At 40.2% G+C, this 18,695-nt stretch overlaps 1 protein-coding gene across 1 annotated transcript in view; it reads left to right on the top strand.

Moving 5' to 3' along the window:
* FGGY (FGGY carbohydrate kinase domain containing) overlaps nucleotides 1-18,695 on the top strand; it is a 327,463-nt gene that overhangs the window by 177,967 nt on the left and 130,801 nt on the right. Inside the window, exons 8-10 of the mRNA XM_009636237.2 lie at nucleotides 11,988-12,200; nucleotides 14,117-14,228; nucleotides 16,588-16,739. Coding sequence (XP_009634532.1) covers nucleotides 12,000-12,200; nucleotides 14,117-14,228; nucleotides 16,588-16,739 — 465 coding nt within the window. The 5' untranslated portion in view covers nucleotides 11,988-11,999. The remainder of the gene's footprint in view (nucleotides 1-11,987; nucleotides 12,201-14,116; nucleotides 14,229-16,587; nucleotides 16,740-18,695) is intronic.

Below are 18,695 nucleotides of genomic sequence, written 5' to 3'. Positions count from 1 at the left end.
CCCGGCGGCCAGCCCAGCCCAGCCCAGCCCCCTCCCCTCTCCTCTCCTCTCCTTTCCGGAGCGCCGCGCCGAAAGCGGAACGCGGTGACATTCAGAGAACTCCTTCCCTGTTCGTGAGGTGCTGCTGGCTGAGAAAGCCTATCGCGTTTGCGGTGGTTTCTCATTATTAAAAAAACCTGTGGTGCCCGCGTGTAACACCCCGGTCCAGCCTCTTCCCCAGAGAACCCCTCTCGCTGTGCCCCCAGGGTGCGTGCAGCTTTGTCCAAGGGCATGCGTTGACTGTGCGATTAAATTGCTCCAAATCAGTTTTGGGGCCTGGTTTTCACATAGCTCGTGGAGCATTATAGGATTTACATTTTCGTGTCCCTGCCTGGCTTCCTGAAGTTTGCTTTTACTGATGTTTCTCAACAGCACAGCCTATATATAACGCCTAAATTTAATGAGAATGGGTCTGCCCTTTTTCACAGTCCCTTTGCGTTGACAGGCTCCAGGCAGCACAGGGGGTGCGCAGTGCCTGGGGAGGCACTTGAGGTTTTGCAGGGCTGGGGTAGGCATGTCGCTTCCTCCCAATGCCGTCTCCTGCAGATGGTGGTGTCAGAGTCGCCATTTTCCCTGCCGCCTTTCTCTGAGCTTTAAATGGCAGCACTCAGGTGACCCGACATAGGCAGATGGGACATGTACATTACTTACATACTTGCTTAATCCTCCAGATCCCTGGGAGATTTCCATAAATGTATTTCTTGCCCTTACTCAAGTTGGTAGTTTCCAGTCTTGTATCTCTGACACAGGTATTGCTGGCACTGGTGTCCCCTCGCTGCTTGCTTCCACTGCTGCCTCCTTCCTCCTCTTGCAGTTCTGCTTTCTCGCACCTTTGCAGCAGTGTCTCCTTCACATGGCAGTTGCTCCTGCGTTCTCGTGAAGCTTGTGGGCTGGCATGGAGCCCACCCCAATAACCTGGTGGAGTTTACTTGTGCTCTGCTCCAGACCTCCCCGTAATGGCCGTGTTCCTCGCTAGTGACGTGCTCTGCACCCGTTAGGAACTGGTGACCTTGCAGATTTTTTCTCTACCAAGGTGCCTGAGACTTGTTAGCTGTTTCAATAAATTTAGCATCAGTGCCTCTTCTCTGGAGAACACTTAAGAAATAAATGTCAGGGAAGGAGAGGAGAGAGCTCTCTCATCTCTGAGGTTCTCAGAAAGTAATAAACAGACACATTACTCTGCAGGTGGTCTCCTTGATTTTAATCCTCTTATTCCCTCATCCTTGAAGACCATTCACTTAATTTATTGAAATTTTTTCTAAATGTACTTAAATATAGGGAAAAAACATTGACATTTTAAAGTGTCTTTAAATGTTAATGGCCTCCTTCAGGAATATGTACTGGCATATGGTTGGAAAAAAAAAAAAAAGCAGGTTTTTTTTTTTCCTGGGAAGGGTGTCTGGGATAGGAGGATGAAAGAGAAAAACGGGGGGAAATGGGTTCTTGTAGGTACAGCTGTTCCCAGCTGTAAGAATCAGGGCAGAAATGAATTTATAGTGTCAGGAGAGACTAAATAAACTAGTACTATGCTGGGAAGTTTTTATGTGTATTTTTGGCCAGTTTGTTACTGTGCCCTGTGTTTTTAACAGTCCTACAGCTAAGTTATCCGTTGAAACTGTTGGTTCTTTTGAAAAAATTGTCCTCTTCCCAAATAGGACTCTTACCCATTTTGTTTCTTGTCCTTCCTCAATAAGTCTGCCTTCTCTCTTTCCATAGCCATTCTTCTTTCAAGCATTCTTTTCATGCTGTTGGAGGTTGATCTGTTTCCTGAGAACTAGTAGATTTACAGGAGAGGATCAGAATAGCTCTCCTGTGTGTTCCTGTTTTGTATCTTGGGCTTTTCTGATGACTGTCATTGAAATTTTGCCCTGGTACCTGCCACTGGAATATCGGAGAGCCTCGTGTAAAATCGACAGTAGTGGCATGGCCTTGGTAGAAATGTGTTTCTATGATGCGTTTTCAAAGGGAGATCTCTGATCAGCAGTGTGTGGGGGGTTTTCACTCTTGTTAATACCTTCTGGTTGGTGTCTTGAGCTGCCTTCAGTTTCCCCTCTGCATTTCCACATGTGAAAGGGAAAGTACTCAGACTGTTCATAAAATAAAGTTTGAAAATTTGTGGCCTTCAGCTGTTTGAAGCAAGCAAGCTTACAAGCTCTTGGCTTCTGACATGTTTTGAGAAAGTCATTGAAGGGAATTTACAGAGAGGTGTTCAACTGGTACCCTTTCAGGCTTGGTCTTTGTGGGAGTTTGAAATTATGAGACTGGTAGGATCATTATGAAGGCAGATTTTGCATTGATAAAAACAAAACAAACAAGCCAACCCCCCAGCTGTGTATGTAAGAGAGAAGAGGAACAAATGTGATTCTTCTTTCACTGTAAAAAAGAAAGGGATGTAGACACATGTACAGTCTATCTAGATATTTTGGTACAGAATTTGTGTTTCTTTTAACCTAAGCTAATGTGCAACCTCACTTCCTCTTAAGTAGTTGTGACAGGAACTTCAGGGCTAGAGTTTTTGGAATTGCAGCTCAAATAAATGTTTAATTTTAAAATGACAGATTTCTTAGGGCTGTCGTTCTCATGCTCTTAACTATGCAAGAGTGAACAAATAACTGTGTAGTAAACTCTGGATTTGACTTAGAGACACATGTTTGCTTCTGGGCTGAGCATCTTGAAAGAAGTGGTTTACAGCATGTCTTTAAAAATTGATTTCACTGTTGCATCTACTGCTGGCCTAAGTGTTCCAGTATCTGCCAGGAGTAATTATAGACAGTTGGTTCAGATGTTGCTTAAATGTGTAAGCCTTGATGGGAAATGTAGTGGATTTCAGCCAGAATGCTAATTTTGATGTTTTGTCATTTCATAAAACTGTGAACTCAGAACAAATTATTTTTATACTGATCTACTGATACGTCATCACACAAATAGTGCCAAATTCAACTTTGATTTAGCACCGGAATCTACAGATGTGATTGAAGTTAGAGTATCAGCACTAACCCAAAATTGGCTAATTTGGTATCCACAGTAGCATACCCAGGATTCCAGGTAAGCCTATGTACCCTGCACTGAAGCTCATGGAGCCAAGACAGGTTTGCTCCAGGAATGCAGTTTAAAGCTATTGTGCGTATGGTCACATGAACTGTCATTGTGGCTTTTCAATTGCATTCTACTCCAAGTTAGATTTTATAATTTAAACAGATATTTTGTAAATTAACATTATTGTGCTAGGGATATGTTTACTATATGCATCTTTTTTTGTGTGTATTTATTTTATTTCATTTGTTTCTCCATTTCCATTATGAAATAGAAGAGAATGAAAAAATACAAAAGTCACAGTACATGGATCTGCCTTGGGCAATGAACAGACATTCTTTCTGTCCAGCATGGGGGAGATACGGGAGTAAGAAAGGTCTTCCTTAGCATTAGATTAATAAACTGATGGATCCAACCATTTGGATCTGTCAGTCATTTTGGAGCCTGTTACCTCCTTTCAACTAGTCATGAAGCTGGTACAGCTAGAATTTATGCAATAATCAGATGGCAATTTTTTCCCTCCTCACAGTCAATGTAAACAAGATGGTGTCTTCTTTCAGAGCTTCAAGCATTCTGCAGTGTCATTTGGGACATGTCTGTCTGCCAGATCGTTAGCACGGCCTTTAGGGATGCATGCAGCTGCAGTGTCAGAGGAGGGAAGGGATCTAAATAGGTTGGTGTGCATGAATTGTATCGATTGTCGTTTTCAGGGTGTGGAGAAGAAAGGGTGCTGTTATATAGCCTCTTAATTCCTTAGGTTTTCATGTGTGAGAATTGTGTCTTGGCATAAACTGATCAACGTTTCCTCTGTTTGACAAATTGTAGGTTATGGCAAGCATTCAAAATCCTGCAGACATGTGAATGCACCTGTGATGTCCACAAGTGTCAAGAGTTTAATCCTGAATTACTGATATGGCTGGGAGTTATACCACTGACTATCATGGCTGCAGGATCAGACCCTGCTTTTGAAGTGGTGGTCCAGTCCAAGTAGGGCAAAGAGAGTCCCAGAGGGAATCGGAGCTGTTGGGTTTCACCACTACTGTGTGTCTTCTCATCTCATTTTGTGTGTTCTTGTGGCGCTTTGCTCAGCCTTCCTTTTTCCTGAGAGCTCCTTTCTGCAGCTGTTTCCTGCTGTCCCTGGTGTTAGAAGAGCAGTGAAGCAGAGAGCGAGCTGAACTTGTTTCCTTTCCTTTGTGTGGCATACTTACAGGCGGGGGAACAAATGGAGCAGCCCAGTTTGCCACAGTTTGCCACTGTCACGTTGATAATCTTACAGTGATATTGCTGGTCTGTCTTTGGTCTCACAGTCTCTGACCAGGCAGCCTGGCTGCTTTGCAAGGCATGCTGTGGCATTGATCTTGTGCCTGTTGCAATGCAAAGCCTATAAAGGCATGCAAAAATTGCGTGGGTGCCTTGATCTTCCTTCCAGAGAAAACCAGGATGAACAGTAGCCTTAAGTCTGCTCTAAGCATGTAATTGGGAGGAGCTCCCAGATTCCTCTGTTTAGACACACTTTGAGTGTTTTGGGAACTGCCTGAAGTTTGAAATCCATGGACTTCCATAGCAGGACCGCTCTGTCCCCCTTTAGTTGACACCAACGTGTTGTTTTGCTACTGCAAGCATCTCTGAGCAGTATCTCTACTTGCCCAAAGACGTCTTGGGATTGTTACTCACTGCTTATTAGTACTTACTACCGCACTGTATTAAGGTATTTATTGCCACATCTATGAACAGTCAGCAGAAAAATGTCTTTTGACTTACCTGACCACGTTAAGATTGTGAGTTCAGCTCATCACCTGTGGTCTGTAGCTGCAGTGAGCCTTCTGGGGACGATTCAGAATGTGATGTAATCATGACTGCATGGCAAAGGTAAATATGGAGCAAATGCTTAATGTCTCCTCTAGCTCAGAATTCAGGCATATCAGACAAAATTAGCAGGTGACATGCTCAGAGCAAATGAAAGGACTCCTCCTTGCAATGTTGATGCAGAACTTTAAACTCATTACCACAGTAGTTCGCAGTTGCAAAAGTTTCCCTGGATTCAAAAAGATGACAAATTTGGAGAGGAAAAAGCCTTCAAGGTCTGGTAATCCTAAAGATAAAATTTCTGCCTAAGGAAGTGCCTTTACTATAGATAGCAGGAGGAAGAAGGTGTCCTGGGGAAGTATTGCTGGATGAAAAGGGCAGGCATATGCTTTTCTTATGGCTTCTGCTGTTTGTGGCAGGATACTGTACTAATTGGACCTTTCATCTGACCCAGTGCTCTTGTCTTTAATCAGGGTCCAGAATGCCATTGCTCTTATTTGATCAACAGTCCTATGGGCTATCTGCCAGTGTGAGTTCAAGAGAGGAACTGAAAGGCAAGCATCATTTTTCTGTTTTAGTACAAATCTCTTCTAGAGCAGATTATAAAGAAAAACAACTCTGTTGTACATTTAAGAGCTTAATATTCGTTGACACTGGTCATGCTGACATCTTTCTGCTGTTCATGAGTGAGATATCTATGTAGGCAGAAGAAGCTGAAAATAAATAAATTTTCGATCTCATTTCTTAGAATAATTTACTTAGTCATTTTCATTTCTGTGCTAATTAGTTACACCAGGATAAACCGTAGTATGTCTTGCTTTATATCAGAGCAGGTGGAAGTAGTTTGGCCTGAAAGTATTTAAAATACAGAAGAGAGAATTAAAGGGCAGAAGGCAGCGATGAAGTAATGGCTTTGTCTTGGACACTGAGAAAGGAAAAAAAAAAAAGATACAGAGACATTACAGAAGATTAGTACATAGTGAATTATTTATAGAGAGAAGAGGAGATACTAGAAGGTAGTAGAATATTTTCAGTCCTGTGGTGGGATGGATTTATTGAGACTGTGTTACAATGTTGGGGAGGGTAATTAGGAAGGTTTTGATGGAACAATCTAGGTATTATGGGACTAGGAGCTGGGGTCTGATTTTACTACTAAAATGACATCTCTTCCACTATTTGCATCTGCTTCTCCTTGTTCTAAGATGTGAGAAAGCTCCACAGAATTTACCAGAGAAGGGATGAAATTAGCACCGTTTGGTTTTTAGTGAAAAAGCATACCTTCTCCAGCTTGGTTTTTATTTATTCCAGTTTTGTTATTGTTAACACAGTCCTCACATTCCAAAGACTCAGGGATCTCGTGCATGTACGTGTTTATGTTTTGGGAAGGGAAAAGGAGAGATGAGGTGTGCTTCTGTTCCTTGTTTTTGTTTTGTTTGCTGTTGGATAGCTGAAAAATAAATGCTTGTTGATAGTTATAGCACAGTCCCTTGGGCATTTGAGGGTATTATTCTATATTAGTGCTGCCCTTCAGTGCAGTGTTAGAATTCCCCATCTGCTCTCACTCTCCCACACAGACATGTGCTGCCTTTGTCTCTTCACATCCAAACAGGAATTACAGATCCTGGGAGAGGAAAGGGAGTTCACTGTCTTCAAGAAGGGATTGCCACTCTACCACCACCAGTTTTTTGGTCTGTTTGTTTTTTGGGGTTTTTTTTGTAATTTTTTAATTACTGTAACCCTAGAAAGCCAACAAAGTGAATTTCCAATATAATGTCAAAAATGCTTCTTTCATTTTATCTCCTTTCTGCAATTGAGAAGTGGCTTTTACTTAACATATTTAGATCTTTTCACACTAAGATTATGAAGCTTAATTTGAGTCTGTTAATCTTTTTCTTGGTAAGCCATAGAAAAGCACAGCTGCACTACTGAAAACATACTGTTTATCCATGATCTCTGGGTCTGGACAGCCTGCAGCGTTCCAAAGATCAAAGTTTAAAACAGACATGCCAGTCCTTCGTAATTCCTTGTATTGAAGCATACGATACCACAAAATCTATACTTGCCGCTGATAAGTACTTCTCCTGAGCTTCAGCCTGCGTGTGTGTGAGTGTGCAGCCTTCCAGTACTGTAGCTTTAACAGAAAGGTATGTTCTGGCAATTTGATAACCATGAAGTAAGGTAGGACAAACTGAGTTTAGTAGTTAGTTGTGATGAAGCAGTCATCTGGTTACTTAGTCATTCCTTTTAAACTAAAGTAAACGATGTTAAGGATTTTCTTTTTTTAAAGAAATATTTTTGCAAATGACAGTTTCACCCCTCCTTTTTTTCATTCTCTATGTGGGAAAACTAGCACATTTGTTTAAGGATAAACTGGGAAGTCTGTGGTTTCCAGCATGCGCATTTTGAATAATATTTATACAGACTATTATTTAATGGGCCATATAAATATTTATCATATGCTGCAGCCCTTTGATCATAAATGCTTGTTTGAAAAGCCATTCTGTCCCTGCTGTGATTTGCAAAGAAGGAGGCCATTGCTGGTTTAGTGCTTGGAGGGAATTTTGGCTTCTTGTCCTGTCTTAGCAGTTGTAGTCATGGACTAACATGGTCAAGCTGGACATGTCTTTAAAAATTGTTTTTTCTCTCTTCCTCTCTTTCTGTTTGCAAATTCAAACAATAAGGTGTAAATATGAGGCCCTAATTCTGCCATGGACAGACAAAGCTGTATTGAAGTTTTGGGGGTCTTTTTTCTTGGCTGCAAGAAGCCAGGCTTCCTGAATTAGATACTTCAGGGGTATAAAAGGTAGTGGTATTATCACCACCGCTTTCCACGACTTGGGAAGTCCATGAATTTGCATCATTCGTGTATCAAATATTTTGGTGTATTGTTAGGAATATTGTGCTCAAGGAATTGACCTGTCGGACTCAGCCTTGATGACTTTTTATTTCTGTGATTCTGTGACTTTTTATTTCAACTGTTTTTCTGGTTCACTGTTTTTCTCACGATTGCATTGACTGCAGAAGCCGTGTGCCAGTTGATACAAAATCCAAAGCAAAGTTTTAATTGCACAACCAAAATTTATTTGCATGTGGCAGTGTCGTTGATGTCTGGATTCCAAAGCAGGAGGTTTGTGCTGGGACCTTCCTCTACCTCTGAACTCTGTTAAAGAGTTTCTTCATTTCTGTTTTGGGGCCTGCTCTTGTACTAAAGGAATCTTTTGTAAACAAAACCAATTACAGCATTCCTCTTTACATTCTTAATAAAGTACTGTGGCTATACATTTTCCACCAGCCTCACTGCTGAGTTCTTAGGCTCTCAAGAAATACTGTTAGGCAGAGTCCCTAATGGGTGACACTCATGACCTAGAGATGACAGTGCTTTTTGTGGATCTGTCTGACAAGTAGGTGGCATACCAAGTGATTGGTATTCCAGAAAAACCCTTGGCATCAAATGATGTTTTTGCAAGCAAATCAGATCCTATTGCAGAGACACTATACTTTGAACAGGCTTGGTAACTTAGTGCTTGCTGTGCTTGAAAAAAGGTTTAATATTTACTTTTTTTAGCCTTTTTTCATAAGATACTGAAACATTGCTTTGTAGATCTAGGTGAGTTTTACTCAGAGAAAGACTAGTTTAAATAGGTTTGTGGTTGTTTTTGAACTCTGTCACTGAACTCTTTCTTGCTAGTTGTCCACCGATAATACAGAAATAAAATAGTGGATATGGATAGACTGATATGTACTGCTTCAGCATATAAACAAACTGCTTCCTGCGCAGTCACTCACACATGCGCATCCTGGTTGCTTAGTAAGGAAAAAAGGAAAGTAAACATTACATGGGCTGATTGGGTTCCAGGTTTCAAATGTTTGTGGGTAGAATCCAATGCAAAGCCATAATTTTAAGTGCTGAGTAGGACATACTATGAGCTTAATTCTCTAACATCTGTTAACCTTGTTCTCAAAGTAGCAAAAACACATTAATGAGCTAAAATGCAGGGAAGAGAAATAAAAATTTAGAGTAATACTGTGTGTGTGTGTGAGAAGGAGGCAGGATGTAAAATACTCCTTTTGCTACTTGTATTTTGTGAAAAGCAAGTAAGAAAGATTTGTCTATGTTTAAAGAAAAAAAACTGCTTTGCAGCTTGTGGTTTATTCTCTTCTTTTTATGAGTCAGCAGCTAAAGGCAGTGCTGAAATAGGGAAAAACAGGGAAATTTGTAAGATAGTATCAGGAACAGTCTTAGGCAATTTCTTTATAGTAAAATTTCTTGCAAGTAGCTGGCAGCATCTGCAGCCAGCCTTTTAAGCTTTGAGGAGATGGAGTGCAAAATTAAAAAGTGAACATCATCTGTTGAAAAGAATGTCTTAAAACTGCTTTTACAGCCAAGGGCTAAGAGGAAGATGCAAAATGCTGTAAGTATCCCCAGCTGACAGATGTAGTATTAATCACTGATATCAGGAGGATTGTCCTGTGACAGAGGCATTAGCTTTTGTTAGTCTGACCAGGTCATAGAGCCAGGGCCAAGAAAATAAAGTGAGCTTTCTTGCCAATATTCCTAGGTGTTGGACTCATGGCACACCATTATTTTTAGCTGATTGCTCATCGCTTGAACAGATGACCTTGCTTAACAAGATTAGTGTGTATTGCACCTAATCTACTGGGCAGAATCAGAATGCTGAGAGAGAGTAGCTAGTATTTCCATCAGTACCACAATATGCTCTACAGCTTTGAGTTTTTTCTGGTTTCTGATATTGTTAGAAGCTAATGATCTGTACAGCTTCCTCTAGTGACCCTGCCATGGTGCATGCAAAATGCGATGTGATAACTGCTTTGGTTTGTACTGGGCTGCTTAGGCACTTTAGTGATGGGACAGAACTCCCTCATGCTAATGCTGTCCAAACGAAGAACAAAAAAAAATGGTCCCTGGCCCCTAGCAGTGGTTGTCTATAAGCATGAAATGACAGATTCAGGCGGTACAAAATGATCCTGTGGGGAAGGTTCTGATAACAGATCTTCATAGACCAACTACATTTCCGTGTACCTCTTAAGGGGCAGGATGAGGGAAAGCTGGGTACTTTTCTTTAGCCAAGGTTTTGGCTTATGCTGTTTTAATTGCAAATGAAACTTTGTCCTAATTCAGCTGTTACAATGCTTAGTTATTATCCAGGATGATGCTTGGAGTTTTCTGAGATACAGGGCTGACTTTCCCTCCCCTTTTTTTTCTTCTATTTCACCTGTTACCTCTAACCCTCCGTGACAATAGATTTGTGATAGCCACCAACAGCAGTGGTTACAAGCCAACCATAGATGTGAACAGCCACTTATATTGTGCCAACACTATGTTCGAATTGCCACCCAAGGATGGATCTCAACCCATACTCAAGATATTTAATGGAAAAAAAAAAAAGGGTTGGTTTTCTGTCTCGTAGATATAAAACAAGTAAAAACATTGCTTCCAAAATTGAGTACAATTTACATGGCTATATGATCAGCTGTTATTGTCTAAAGGTAGAGACAGAATTTTCCCATTTTCTGTTCTACTGCTTTTTTGATCAGGCTTTTGGTATACTTTCCCACTAAACTCTAGTTATTTCAAAATTATATACATGTAGGATGAATTTGAAATGCGAACTGTTTTACCTAGCAGTACTTTCCAAATCTTTCTCCCTTTGCCCATGTCCCTCCCTCTAAACAACCCATCTTCCATACACAAAAGTAATCCGGGTCACATCTTTGGGAGAGATGGACTGTTTTTAAGAAGAGCCGTTTCGGTGCTCAGTAAATACTGTGTACTCATCAAATTATAATCGATCCATTTATTTTCTGGAAATGAGAAACTATGCATTGTCTGAGTTTTGTGTGTTTTAGAGGCTTATTAGGAGAGTCATACAAGCACTAAACTTGGTACTTGTCTGACATTTTAAATACTTTGTACCAGCTCTTACTTAGCATCCTTCCAGCTTGATTACAATGGAAATGTTAACTATTAATTAAGGACAAAATGTGAGAAATTAAGTACAGTGCATTTGTCACTGTATTAAATGCCAAATAGTTAAACGTAATATAGTGAAGTAAGCAATTCATTGTGAATAATTAAATCAATTAACTTAATCTCACTTTGTCCTTGTAGATTGTCAGAGAGTAGGCAGGGATTTCCTGGGATGCTCTCATAACTCAACACATTTTCAGCAAATTGTTTTCAGGATCTTTAAAATTGTGTGGATTGTTGGTGGATAGCTCTGAAAAACCTAGCCAGTTTGTTTTTCAGGTGGTTTTTTTTTTTCTTTGCGGGACTCAAAATTGGGTAATATGTGCCAGATTGTCACTTAGTTATTTTAATTATCAGCATCACACCACTTTTGGGGGGAGAGGAAACTGTTTCCAGATTGTGCAGAAATCCAGCCTGACTCCCTGTCTCATTCAGCAGTAATATGCCACACATTATCTGGTTGGCTCTGTGGGAAGCAGCAGCTCTTGGCTCCTCATTCCTCTTCAGTTCAGGGTTCAGGGGAGCCAGGCACACCACCCTTTTCACTGCTACAGGAATATGATTTGTTTGCATTGAGGCAATGACATATCCGTGGTGGTACTTGCTGTCTTCTCCAGAGGTGAATCCAACTTAATGGTCATCAGCAACTTCCCTGTCTGCCTGAATTCAGAAAAACCCTGGAGTCTCTGGATTGAAATTTCCCTCTGTGTAAAGCACCAGTCCCTGACTGCCACTGAGTTTGGAACCATACACTTTCCTTCCCTTCCTATCTCCTTCCCTCTTTTTCCCGTTTTATAGATGTGATACCGTATGACCACGGCTCAGTTCCTTGACTGTATGAGTCCCATGAACTTTTATTGTAGTATACATATTCTTACATGCAAATTGACAAATTGTTTTTCAGGAACTTTGGCACTATGCAACTTACATACAAACATTTGAAGAAAAAAGGTACAAGTAGTGAAAGACTTGAAAACTTTAATTAAATAATAACAAGTGAAGACTCGCTGAAAAAGAGTTATCAAGAAAAGTGTCTGCACAGCATCACTCCTCTTCAGCACAGCTTTCCATCAGCCATTTTATCTGTTTTTAAACCTTTTTTTTTATTTTCCCCCAACAGGTTTTATTAAAAATGAACAGTAAGAAGCAGGCTCCAGTAAAATACTATGTTGGAATTGATGTTGGGTCGGCAAGTGTTCGTGCGGCTTTGGTAGATGAGTTTGGGATAGTTGTGGCACATGCAGACCAGCCAATCCAAATTTGGGAGCCCCAACCAGACCACTACGAGCAATCCTCTGCTGACATATGGGCTGCTTGTTGCTTGGTCACAAAGGTATGCAAAGAAAATGAAGATGTGTTGCAAGGTAGCTCTTCAAGTTTTGAAAGTCTGAGGCCTTCCAGTCACGGGCCTTTAATATCCAATTCTGTGCGTGCTGTATTACTGTATAACTTGTAACTATCCTCGTGCATTAAAGGCACCTTTAGGGTATGGCTGATGTAGTCTCACAATGTCTGTTATATAGGTGAGGAGCTGAAGGCCAGACTGAAAAAAGCTTGTACTACAACTGAAAGTAGAATGAAAGACCTTCCTTTGTTCTCTTAGCTCAGGAGGAGGATTTATCTGCTGCTTTCAGGATTCACATCTGTGGTTTTTGTTTAGCTGGTGTATCTTCTAGCCATGAGACAGCTCTTTGAGGAGTCGAGGTAGCTTAGAATCTGGTACTGCATATATTTAAAGATGTGTGTTGTGCTGCACTGGAGTCACAAAGGAGTGTTGATTGTAGAAAAGTTTTAATCTGGTATGTGGATGGTGCCTAACATAATGTCTGTCACCTGTGATCCTCATTAAGATGCCTGACCAGTAGTATAAGACCAAAATAAATTATATACATTTGTGGATAGTATCAAGCCTAAAACCAGACTGAAATAAACCTTCGTACAAGGGAAAATTTGTACCCTCTAATCCAACGATCTGCCTGTACATGGTGGTGGTAAAAGTAAATTAGTGACCTTGCTTGGCAGTGCATATGTAGGCCATTTCATCCTTCTTAATAAAGCCTCAGCCTGCTCCATGTTCTAAGGTTGGCTTTTTAAAAATTCATGATATGCTTGGTAATTTGCAGATGGACAGTTCACCCATTCTCTTGTTATTGATCAGTCTTTTCAAACATTAATGAGCTTGGCTCTGCAGAAATGCCCTGAGATGAAGGAGACAAGGTAAGGGGGAAGGAAGGAAAAGAAGGGAGTGACAGTAGTGATAGAGAAGAGCATCTTGATGTTAGAACAAGTCTTTTATTCTGCTTACTTGATTTTTCTCTTTGTGAATTGCTTTGTTCTTGCTCTGAACCTCTTTAAATACAATCTTTTGTACGTAAGCAATAAAATATGGTCTCTGAAACTATAGCTTTACAGAGCCAATAAGAGACTGGCACTGTAGCAAGTCTAGTGAAAGTCTTTCGTTATAGAACTAATTAAAACAAAGATATTTTTATTGTTGCTGAGAAGTGTCAATTTATTACTGCATTACATTTTAGGTGTCTTGCAACCTCACTTGGCACTTCATCCATGTGGGTGTTGTGGTTTTTTTTCCAGTGCTGCTGGAAGATATGAAGCTCAGCCCTTTTGGGGTGGTGATTTTTTTGGAAAATCTTCCAAAAAGTATGTTATCCAAACTCTTGATAGCAGAGCTTTTGAAAATGCGTGCATTGCAGAGTTATTATCACTGCTATAGATTTTGACCGACTTTATTTTTGGGACCCTTCGCTGTTGCAAGACAAAAAGCTGTGGCACAATATTACCAAAGCAATTCTAGAAGATCATTGCTTCCGCAGGTGGGAACTGAGTGAATTGACTGATGGAAACGTTTGGCCCTAATCCCGTATACATGTTTCACACACAGCTCAACTCCAAGCTTTTAGAAAAGAGAGAAAATGAACATTGCTAGTTTTCTGCTCCCTTTATTTTCTGATATGTTTGTGCTTCCTGCTTTCATCCAGGGTGTGGCTAGTAAGATTAAAAAGCTATTAAAGAACTTTTCATGGACCTTTGAATTCAGTTTTGAAGACCGAAGAATTTTTGGTAATTTGGTGTATTTTTTATTAGAGATGGTAAAGAATACTGAATCTCAAAAATTTTGGAATTTGAGCTTGCATTTCTAATTTGTACCTCATTTTCTGTATTCATTAGTTCACATGGTACATGCATATATATGAATATGTTTTTATTCATGTGCGTTTTATGCATTTGCAGAAAGTTGTCTGTGGAGTAGATGCCAGCCAGATTCGAGGGGTTGGTTTTGATGCTACATGTTCACTTGTTGTTGTGGATAAACAGTTCCAACCTTTGGCAGTCAACTGTGAAGGTAGGACTCCAGCACAAAAACTGGTGTTACTGTATATGTTTTGCCACTGACATGAATGAACTTAGCAATTTCATCCAAATACCAAGTTATGGAGTTGACTCTTGGAGATATAGATAATAGAAAACCTTCTTTACAAGACAATTTTTTTTCTGGTTTTACTATTTTAATTCTACTGCAAAATTAAATTTGAGATGAGAATTACTTACTGCTTGGCTAAATGTTTAGCATCCTAAGATTAAATTCTTTCATCTTGGATCAGAGATACTGTGTCTTAGAAAAATCTGTGCTCATTTTTTTTTTTGTGAATGCTTTCTCCTTCAGACTTTACTAATCATGACTTTCTTTCTTTATACACTTTTATGTGTATAAATGCCCATCCAACCTGGCTAAAGGAATACTAAAAATGTAGTGTTAGTATAGTCTAACTGTTTACTCTGTCATGGAGTTGCAGGTAAGAGATTTAGCTTCTGTATTTTACTGCGCTGGTGTTCTGTCTTTGTGTAGGACAGTGCTAAACTTCAGAAACAGTCAGACCTTTTTCTAAAAAAATTTTTTTTTTACTAGCTTTTGAGCAGATGATTCAGAAGACTCAAGAAGTCTGTGATGCACTGTTTCTCAGTGAATCCCATTTAAGATTAGGTGTGTGCTAAATCAGTAGTTACAGAGCCTTAATCACAATTCTGTTGATGTTCCTCTTCTATTCTCAGCTGTTTTTGTCATATCCTCCTATCCTTCTCAAAAAACCAGCTTTGCCCCCAAAATGTCCTTCGCTAAATTTAGACGAGATTATTTATTTTTCAGCGTGAGAGCCTCTTACAATCAGTTCAATGCCTGATGATGTCTGAGGCTATTTTGGTCTATTGAGTCAAATTCGGTTCTCAGTTTTTATTCTCTGATATCCCCAAGAACTTTGAGTTTACGCAGTGGTGTTGTTAAATAAAGAGACAAGAATGCACTGAATACTGTCATACTGGTATGGGCATGCAACAATCTGGTTTCAGGCAGTCTTACAGTTCTAAGTTGTACTTGAATCCATGTTAGAAATATTGGTGTGCCTTATACTTCTGCCTTGTCTTGGAGTATGTTTTCAAGATTATGCATGAGTGACTGTGTCATGAATTTGACTGTCCGTGTACTTAGCAAGGGAGTGTCCTGGTTTTGGCTAGGATAGAGTTAATTTTCCTCCTAGTAGCTGGCATAGTGCTGTGTTTTGGATTTAGTATGAGAATAATGTTGATAACAGGCTGATGTTTTATTTGTTGCTAAGTAGTGCTTACACTAGTCAAGGACTTTTCAGTTTCCCATGCTCTGCCAGGTGCACAAGAAGCTGGGAGAGGGGGCACAGCCAGGCCAGCTGACCCAGACTGGCCAAAGGGGATTCCAGACCATATGATGTCATGCTCAGTACATAAACTGGGGGGAATTGGCTGGGGAGTAGTGATCACTGCTCAGGGATGGGCTGGGCATCAGTTGGCATGTGGTGAGCAATTGCACTGTGCATCATTTGTTTTGTATATTCTTCTGTCATAATCATTACTACTATTATTTTCCCCTGCTTTTATTAAACTGTATCTCAGCCCACAGATTTTACTTTTTTCCAATTCTCTTCCCCATCCCACTGGGGAGGGGGGGAGTGGGTGAACGGCTGTGTGGTGTTTAGCTGCCTGCTGGGTTAAACCACAAGAGGAATCTGAAGTGTCATCTGGATCATTGTTCTGCCTGCCTAGCAGGTCCTCTGTAGGTTAATTTCGATAAAATATTCTTTGCTTCTTGCTCTCGTGTTATGCAGACTTGCCAAATGCTTTTTCCTTCCATGTCCAAAATAAAAGCATTTCAGCAAATTATCGCCCCTGAAACAGTATTTCTGAAAGAAATCTGGGTAGTTCTTCTCATAAAAAGAAGAGGAAAGAGAATCCCTGTAACTAGCTAGCTGACTAGCTGAGTTAATTTCAGTTTATAACGTAATTGCTCAGATTTTGTCACATTTTTAGTTCTTAGTCACCAAAATGCTTCTTTATATTTTTAACTAAATATGTGTACTTTGTTGAGAAGTTTGGGTTCTTTGAATGACATATGATCTACAAGAGCATGGCGTTTCAAAGTTCTTGGATGCTCACAAGCCGGATTGGTTTCAGTAGCATTCTCAGTGCCCAGCATGTCTTAGAGTTGTCTGAGAGGGCTAGAATTTTATCTTTAAATATCTGCTGTGGATTATTAACACAAGTAGAATTTCACTTTTCTATGTAGAAATGAAAGCATGAAGCAGTTTATAGTCTAGTAACTTACAATACTGAGGTAGGGTTGAACCAGACCTAAAATAATATATATATTTTTTTTTTTTTTTCCCCACCCCCCCAAGGACAAAACTACAGGAATATTATTATGTGGATGGACCATCGTGCAGTCAGTCAAGTTGAGCGCATCAATGCAACGCAACACAGGGTTTTGAGCTATGTAGGGGGAGTGATGTCTGTGGAAATGCAGCCACCTAAATTGCTGTGGATAAAGGAAGTGAGTACATCTAAGACTGTGGTGCATTTGTACTAATGATTAATGCCCTTTGTTAATGTCTGAGAACGAAATTTCTAAAACAAAAGTCTTCAGCCTTAGTGTTGAACCCAAAGGTATGCTAAGTAAGGCCAGCCTTAAGTTGTGATGAAAATGGTTTGAGGTTCTTTTTTTTTCCCTCTCAATTATTTAGAAATATCTTTGACTTTATTGAAATTTAGTGTTTCCTGATTGAAACATTTCATATGCCTTTCTTACCTGATTTTAAGGTTGGGTATACATGCAAATTCAGTTGCAGGTAATGAATGAATCCTCAAAGTATCCTAGGATTTGGTTATGGAAGCGTCTTTCCTGCTCCCGCTGCTCTAGCTGGGCATGCTTACAGGGGTGTAGGTGCTACTTCTGGGATGGATTTATAGCAACAGCACCATCTCAGCATTGGGTATCCTGGCCAGAGGTACTGCCTTTGAGGCATTGCATCCAACAGTTTGGGGATGTGTGATGTCTTTCACTGCTGGTAGAGAAACTGTTCAGTTAGAGCTTCAATTTAGTTCTGTCCCATCTGTAGGAAGCAGACCGTCTGTTGAGGGAAGGTGCTCTGTTCATAATGTGGAACTCTACCTCTGTCTCTTGAGTTTAAATTTTGTGTGTTACAGAATGACATATGGCCTTTTAATAATAACTGTCAGATAAAAGGAGAAATGCTTGCCACTTGAATTTTTTATAGCCTTCTCCAATCTGGCTTTTATATTTGGTCTCAATGATCCTTGCTGTCATTTTAACAAAGCCCAAATGAAATTACTTGCTGCCAATTTCAAGCAGCCAAAGTCTCCTGTCCATACAAACATGAAATGTCATATAGTAACAAGGTGCAGACTGGGGAAAGTCAAAGGAATTAACTGGTAGAAGCAGGCACTGACAGATGAATGATCATAGAGGATAATTAATGTTGTTTGTAGATGCTATACTGAAATACAAATATCCATCTCTAAGTTCTTTCCTTCTTGAGCTATGAGTATCGTATGTCAGTCATTTTATAAATAATAAAAAGTGAAGCTGTAAAAACCTTAAATGAATCCATTGTGTTTAAAACATTTTAATATTGCAAGGTCTGGAATATCAGTGCCTGACTGATCAGGAAAACACAGATTGTGGGGTCTCCGAATGTGGTCACCCAGAGATGTAAGTCTGTGCTATGGCCTCAAAGCACTCTAACATAATTGCTGTAGCATGAAGGGGAGAGCAAGTATTGCGGGGCTTGTTCCCTTCATGAGGAAATGGATAGGAAATAGAATTCACCTTACCCAGCATGCCAGCCAGCAGCGGTTGCCTGGCAGAAGGGCATTATAGAGCAGGGCTTGTTCATATGTCCCCTTTCAGCTCCTGACGTACCAGCTAAAGGGATTATTTTCCTTAAGAGAGGGGGTTTTTTACCTCAGTATCTGCTTGCTGAGCTGCTCATGCGACCATTCTGCATCCTGAGTGGACTAGCAAAGATACCCTGTTAAACTGCTTAAGCTTACCCTGTTTAATTCTGGCACCTTAAGCAAAACATGTACAGTAGCACCTCATGAGAAGGAACAATAACATTTATTATGGAGTTGGTTGTAATCAGTTGGGATGTGAGCATGTAGTATTGAACTTTTTAGCTTCGGGGAGGTACGTGATGGAGTCTTTGCTTACTGATTCTATACTTTCTGCAAAGTAGGAGGGTGAAAGGAATGGTATGAAAAGTGGTGGTTTATCTTCAGTGCCAATCACAGTACTGCACCAGGTATTAAAGGCATGGTCAGGAAAACTACTTATAAAATGGTGCTTAATGTTTCCTTCATGTTTTTTGAGTTGTATCATCTTTCTTTTCTGCATTTAGTGTGTTTCCCTCCTGCTAATACTGCACAATTCCCAGTGGTGTGGTAGAGTTAGATTTTGATCTAGCACATACACCACAAGGAGAAAATA

This window comes from Egretta garzetta, unplaced genomic scaffold (assembly GCF_000687185.1).
Source record: "Egretta garzetta isolate BGI_Z169 unplaced genomic scaffold, ASM68718v1 scaffold163, whole genome shotgun sequence".
Lineage (NCBI taxonomy): Eukaryota > Metazoa > Chordata > Aves > Pelecaniformes > Ardeidae > Egretta > Egretta garzetta.
This window is presented reverse-complemented; position numbering and strand designations above follow the sequence as displayed.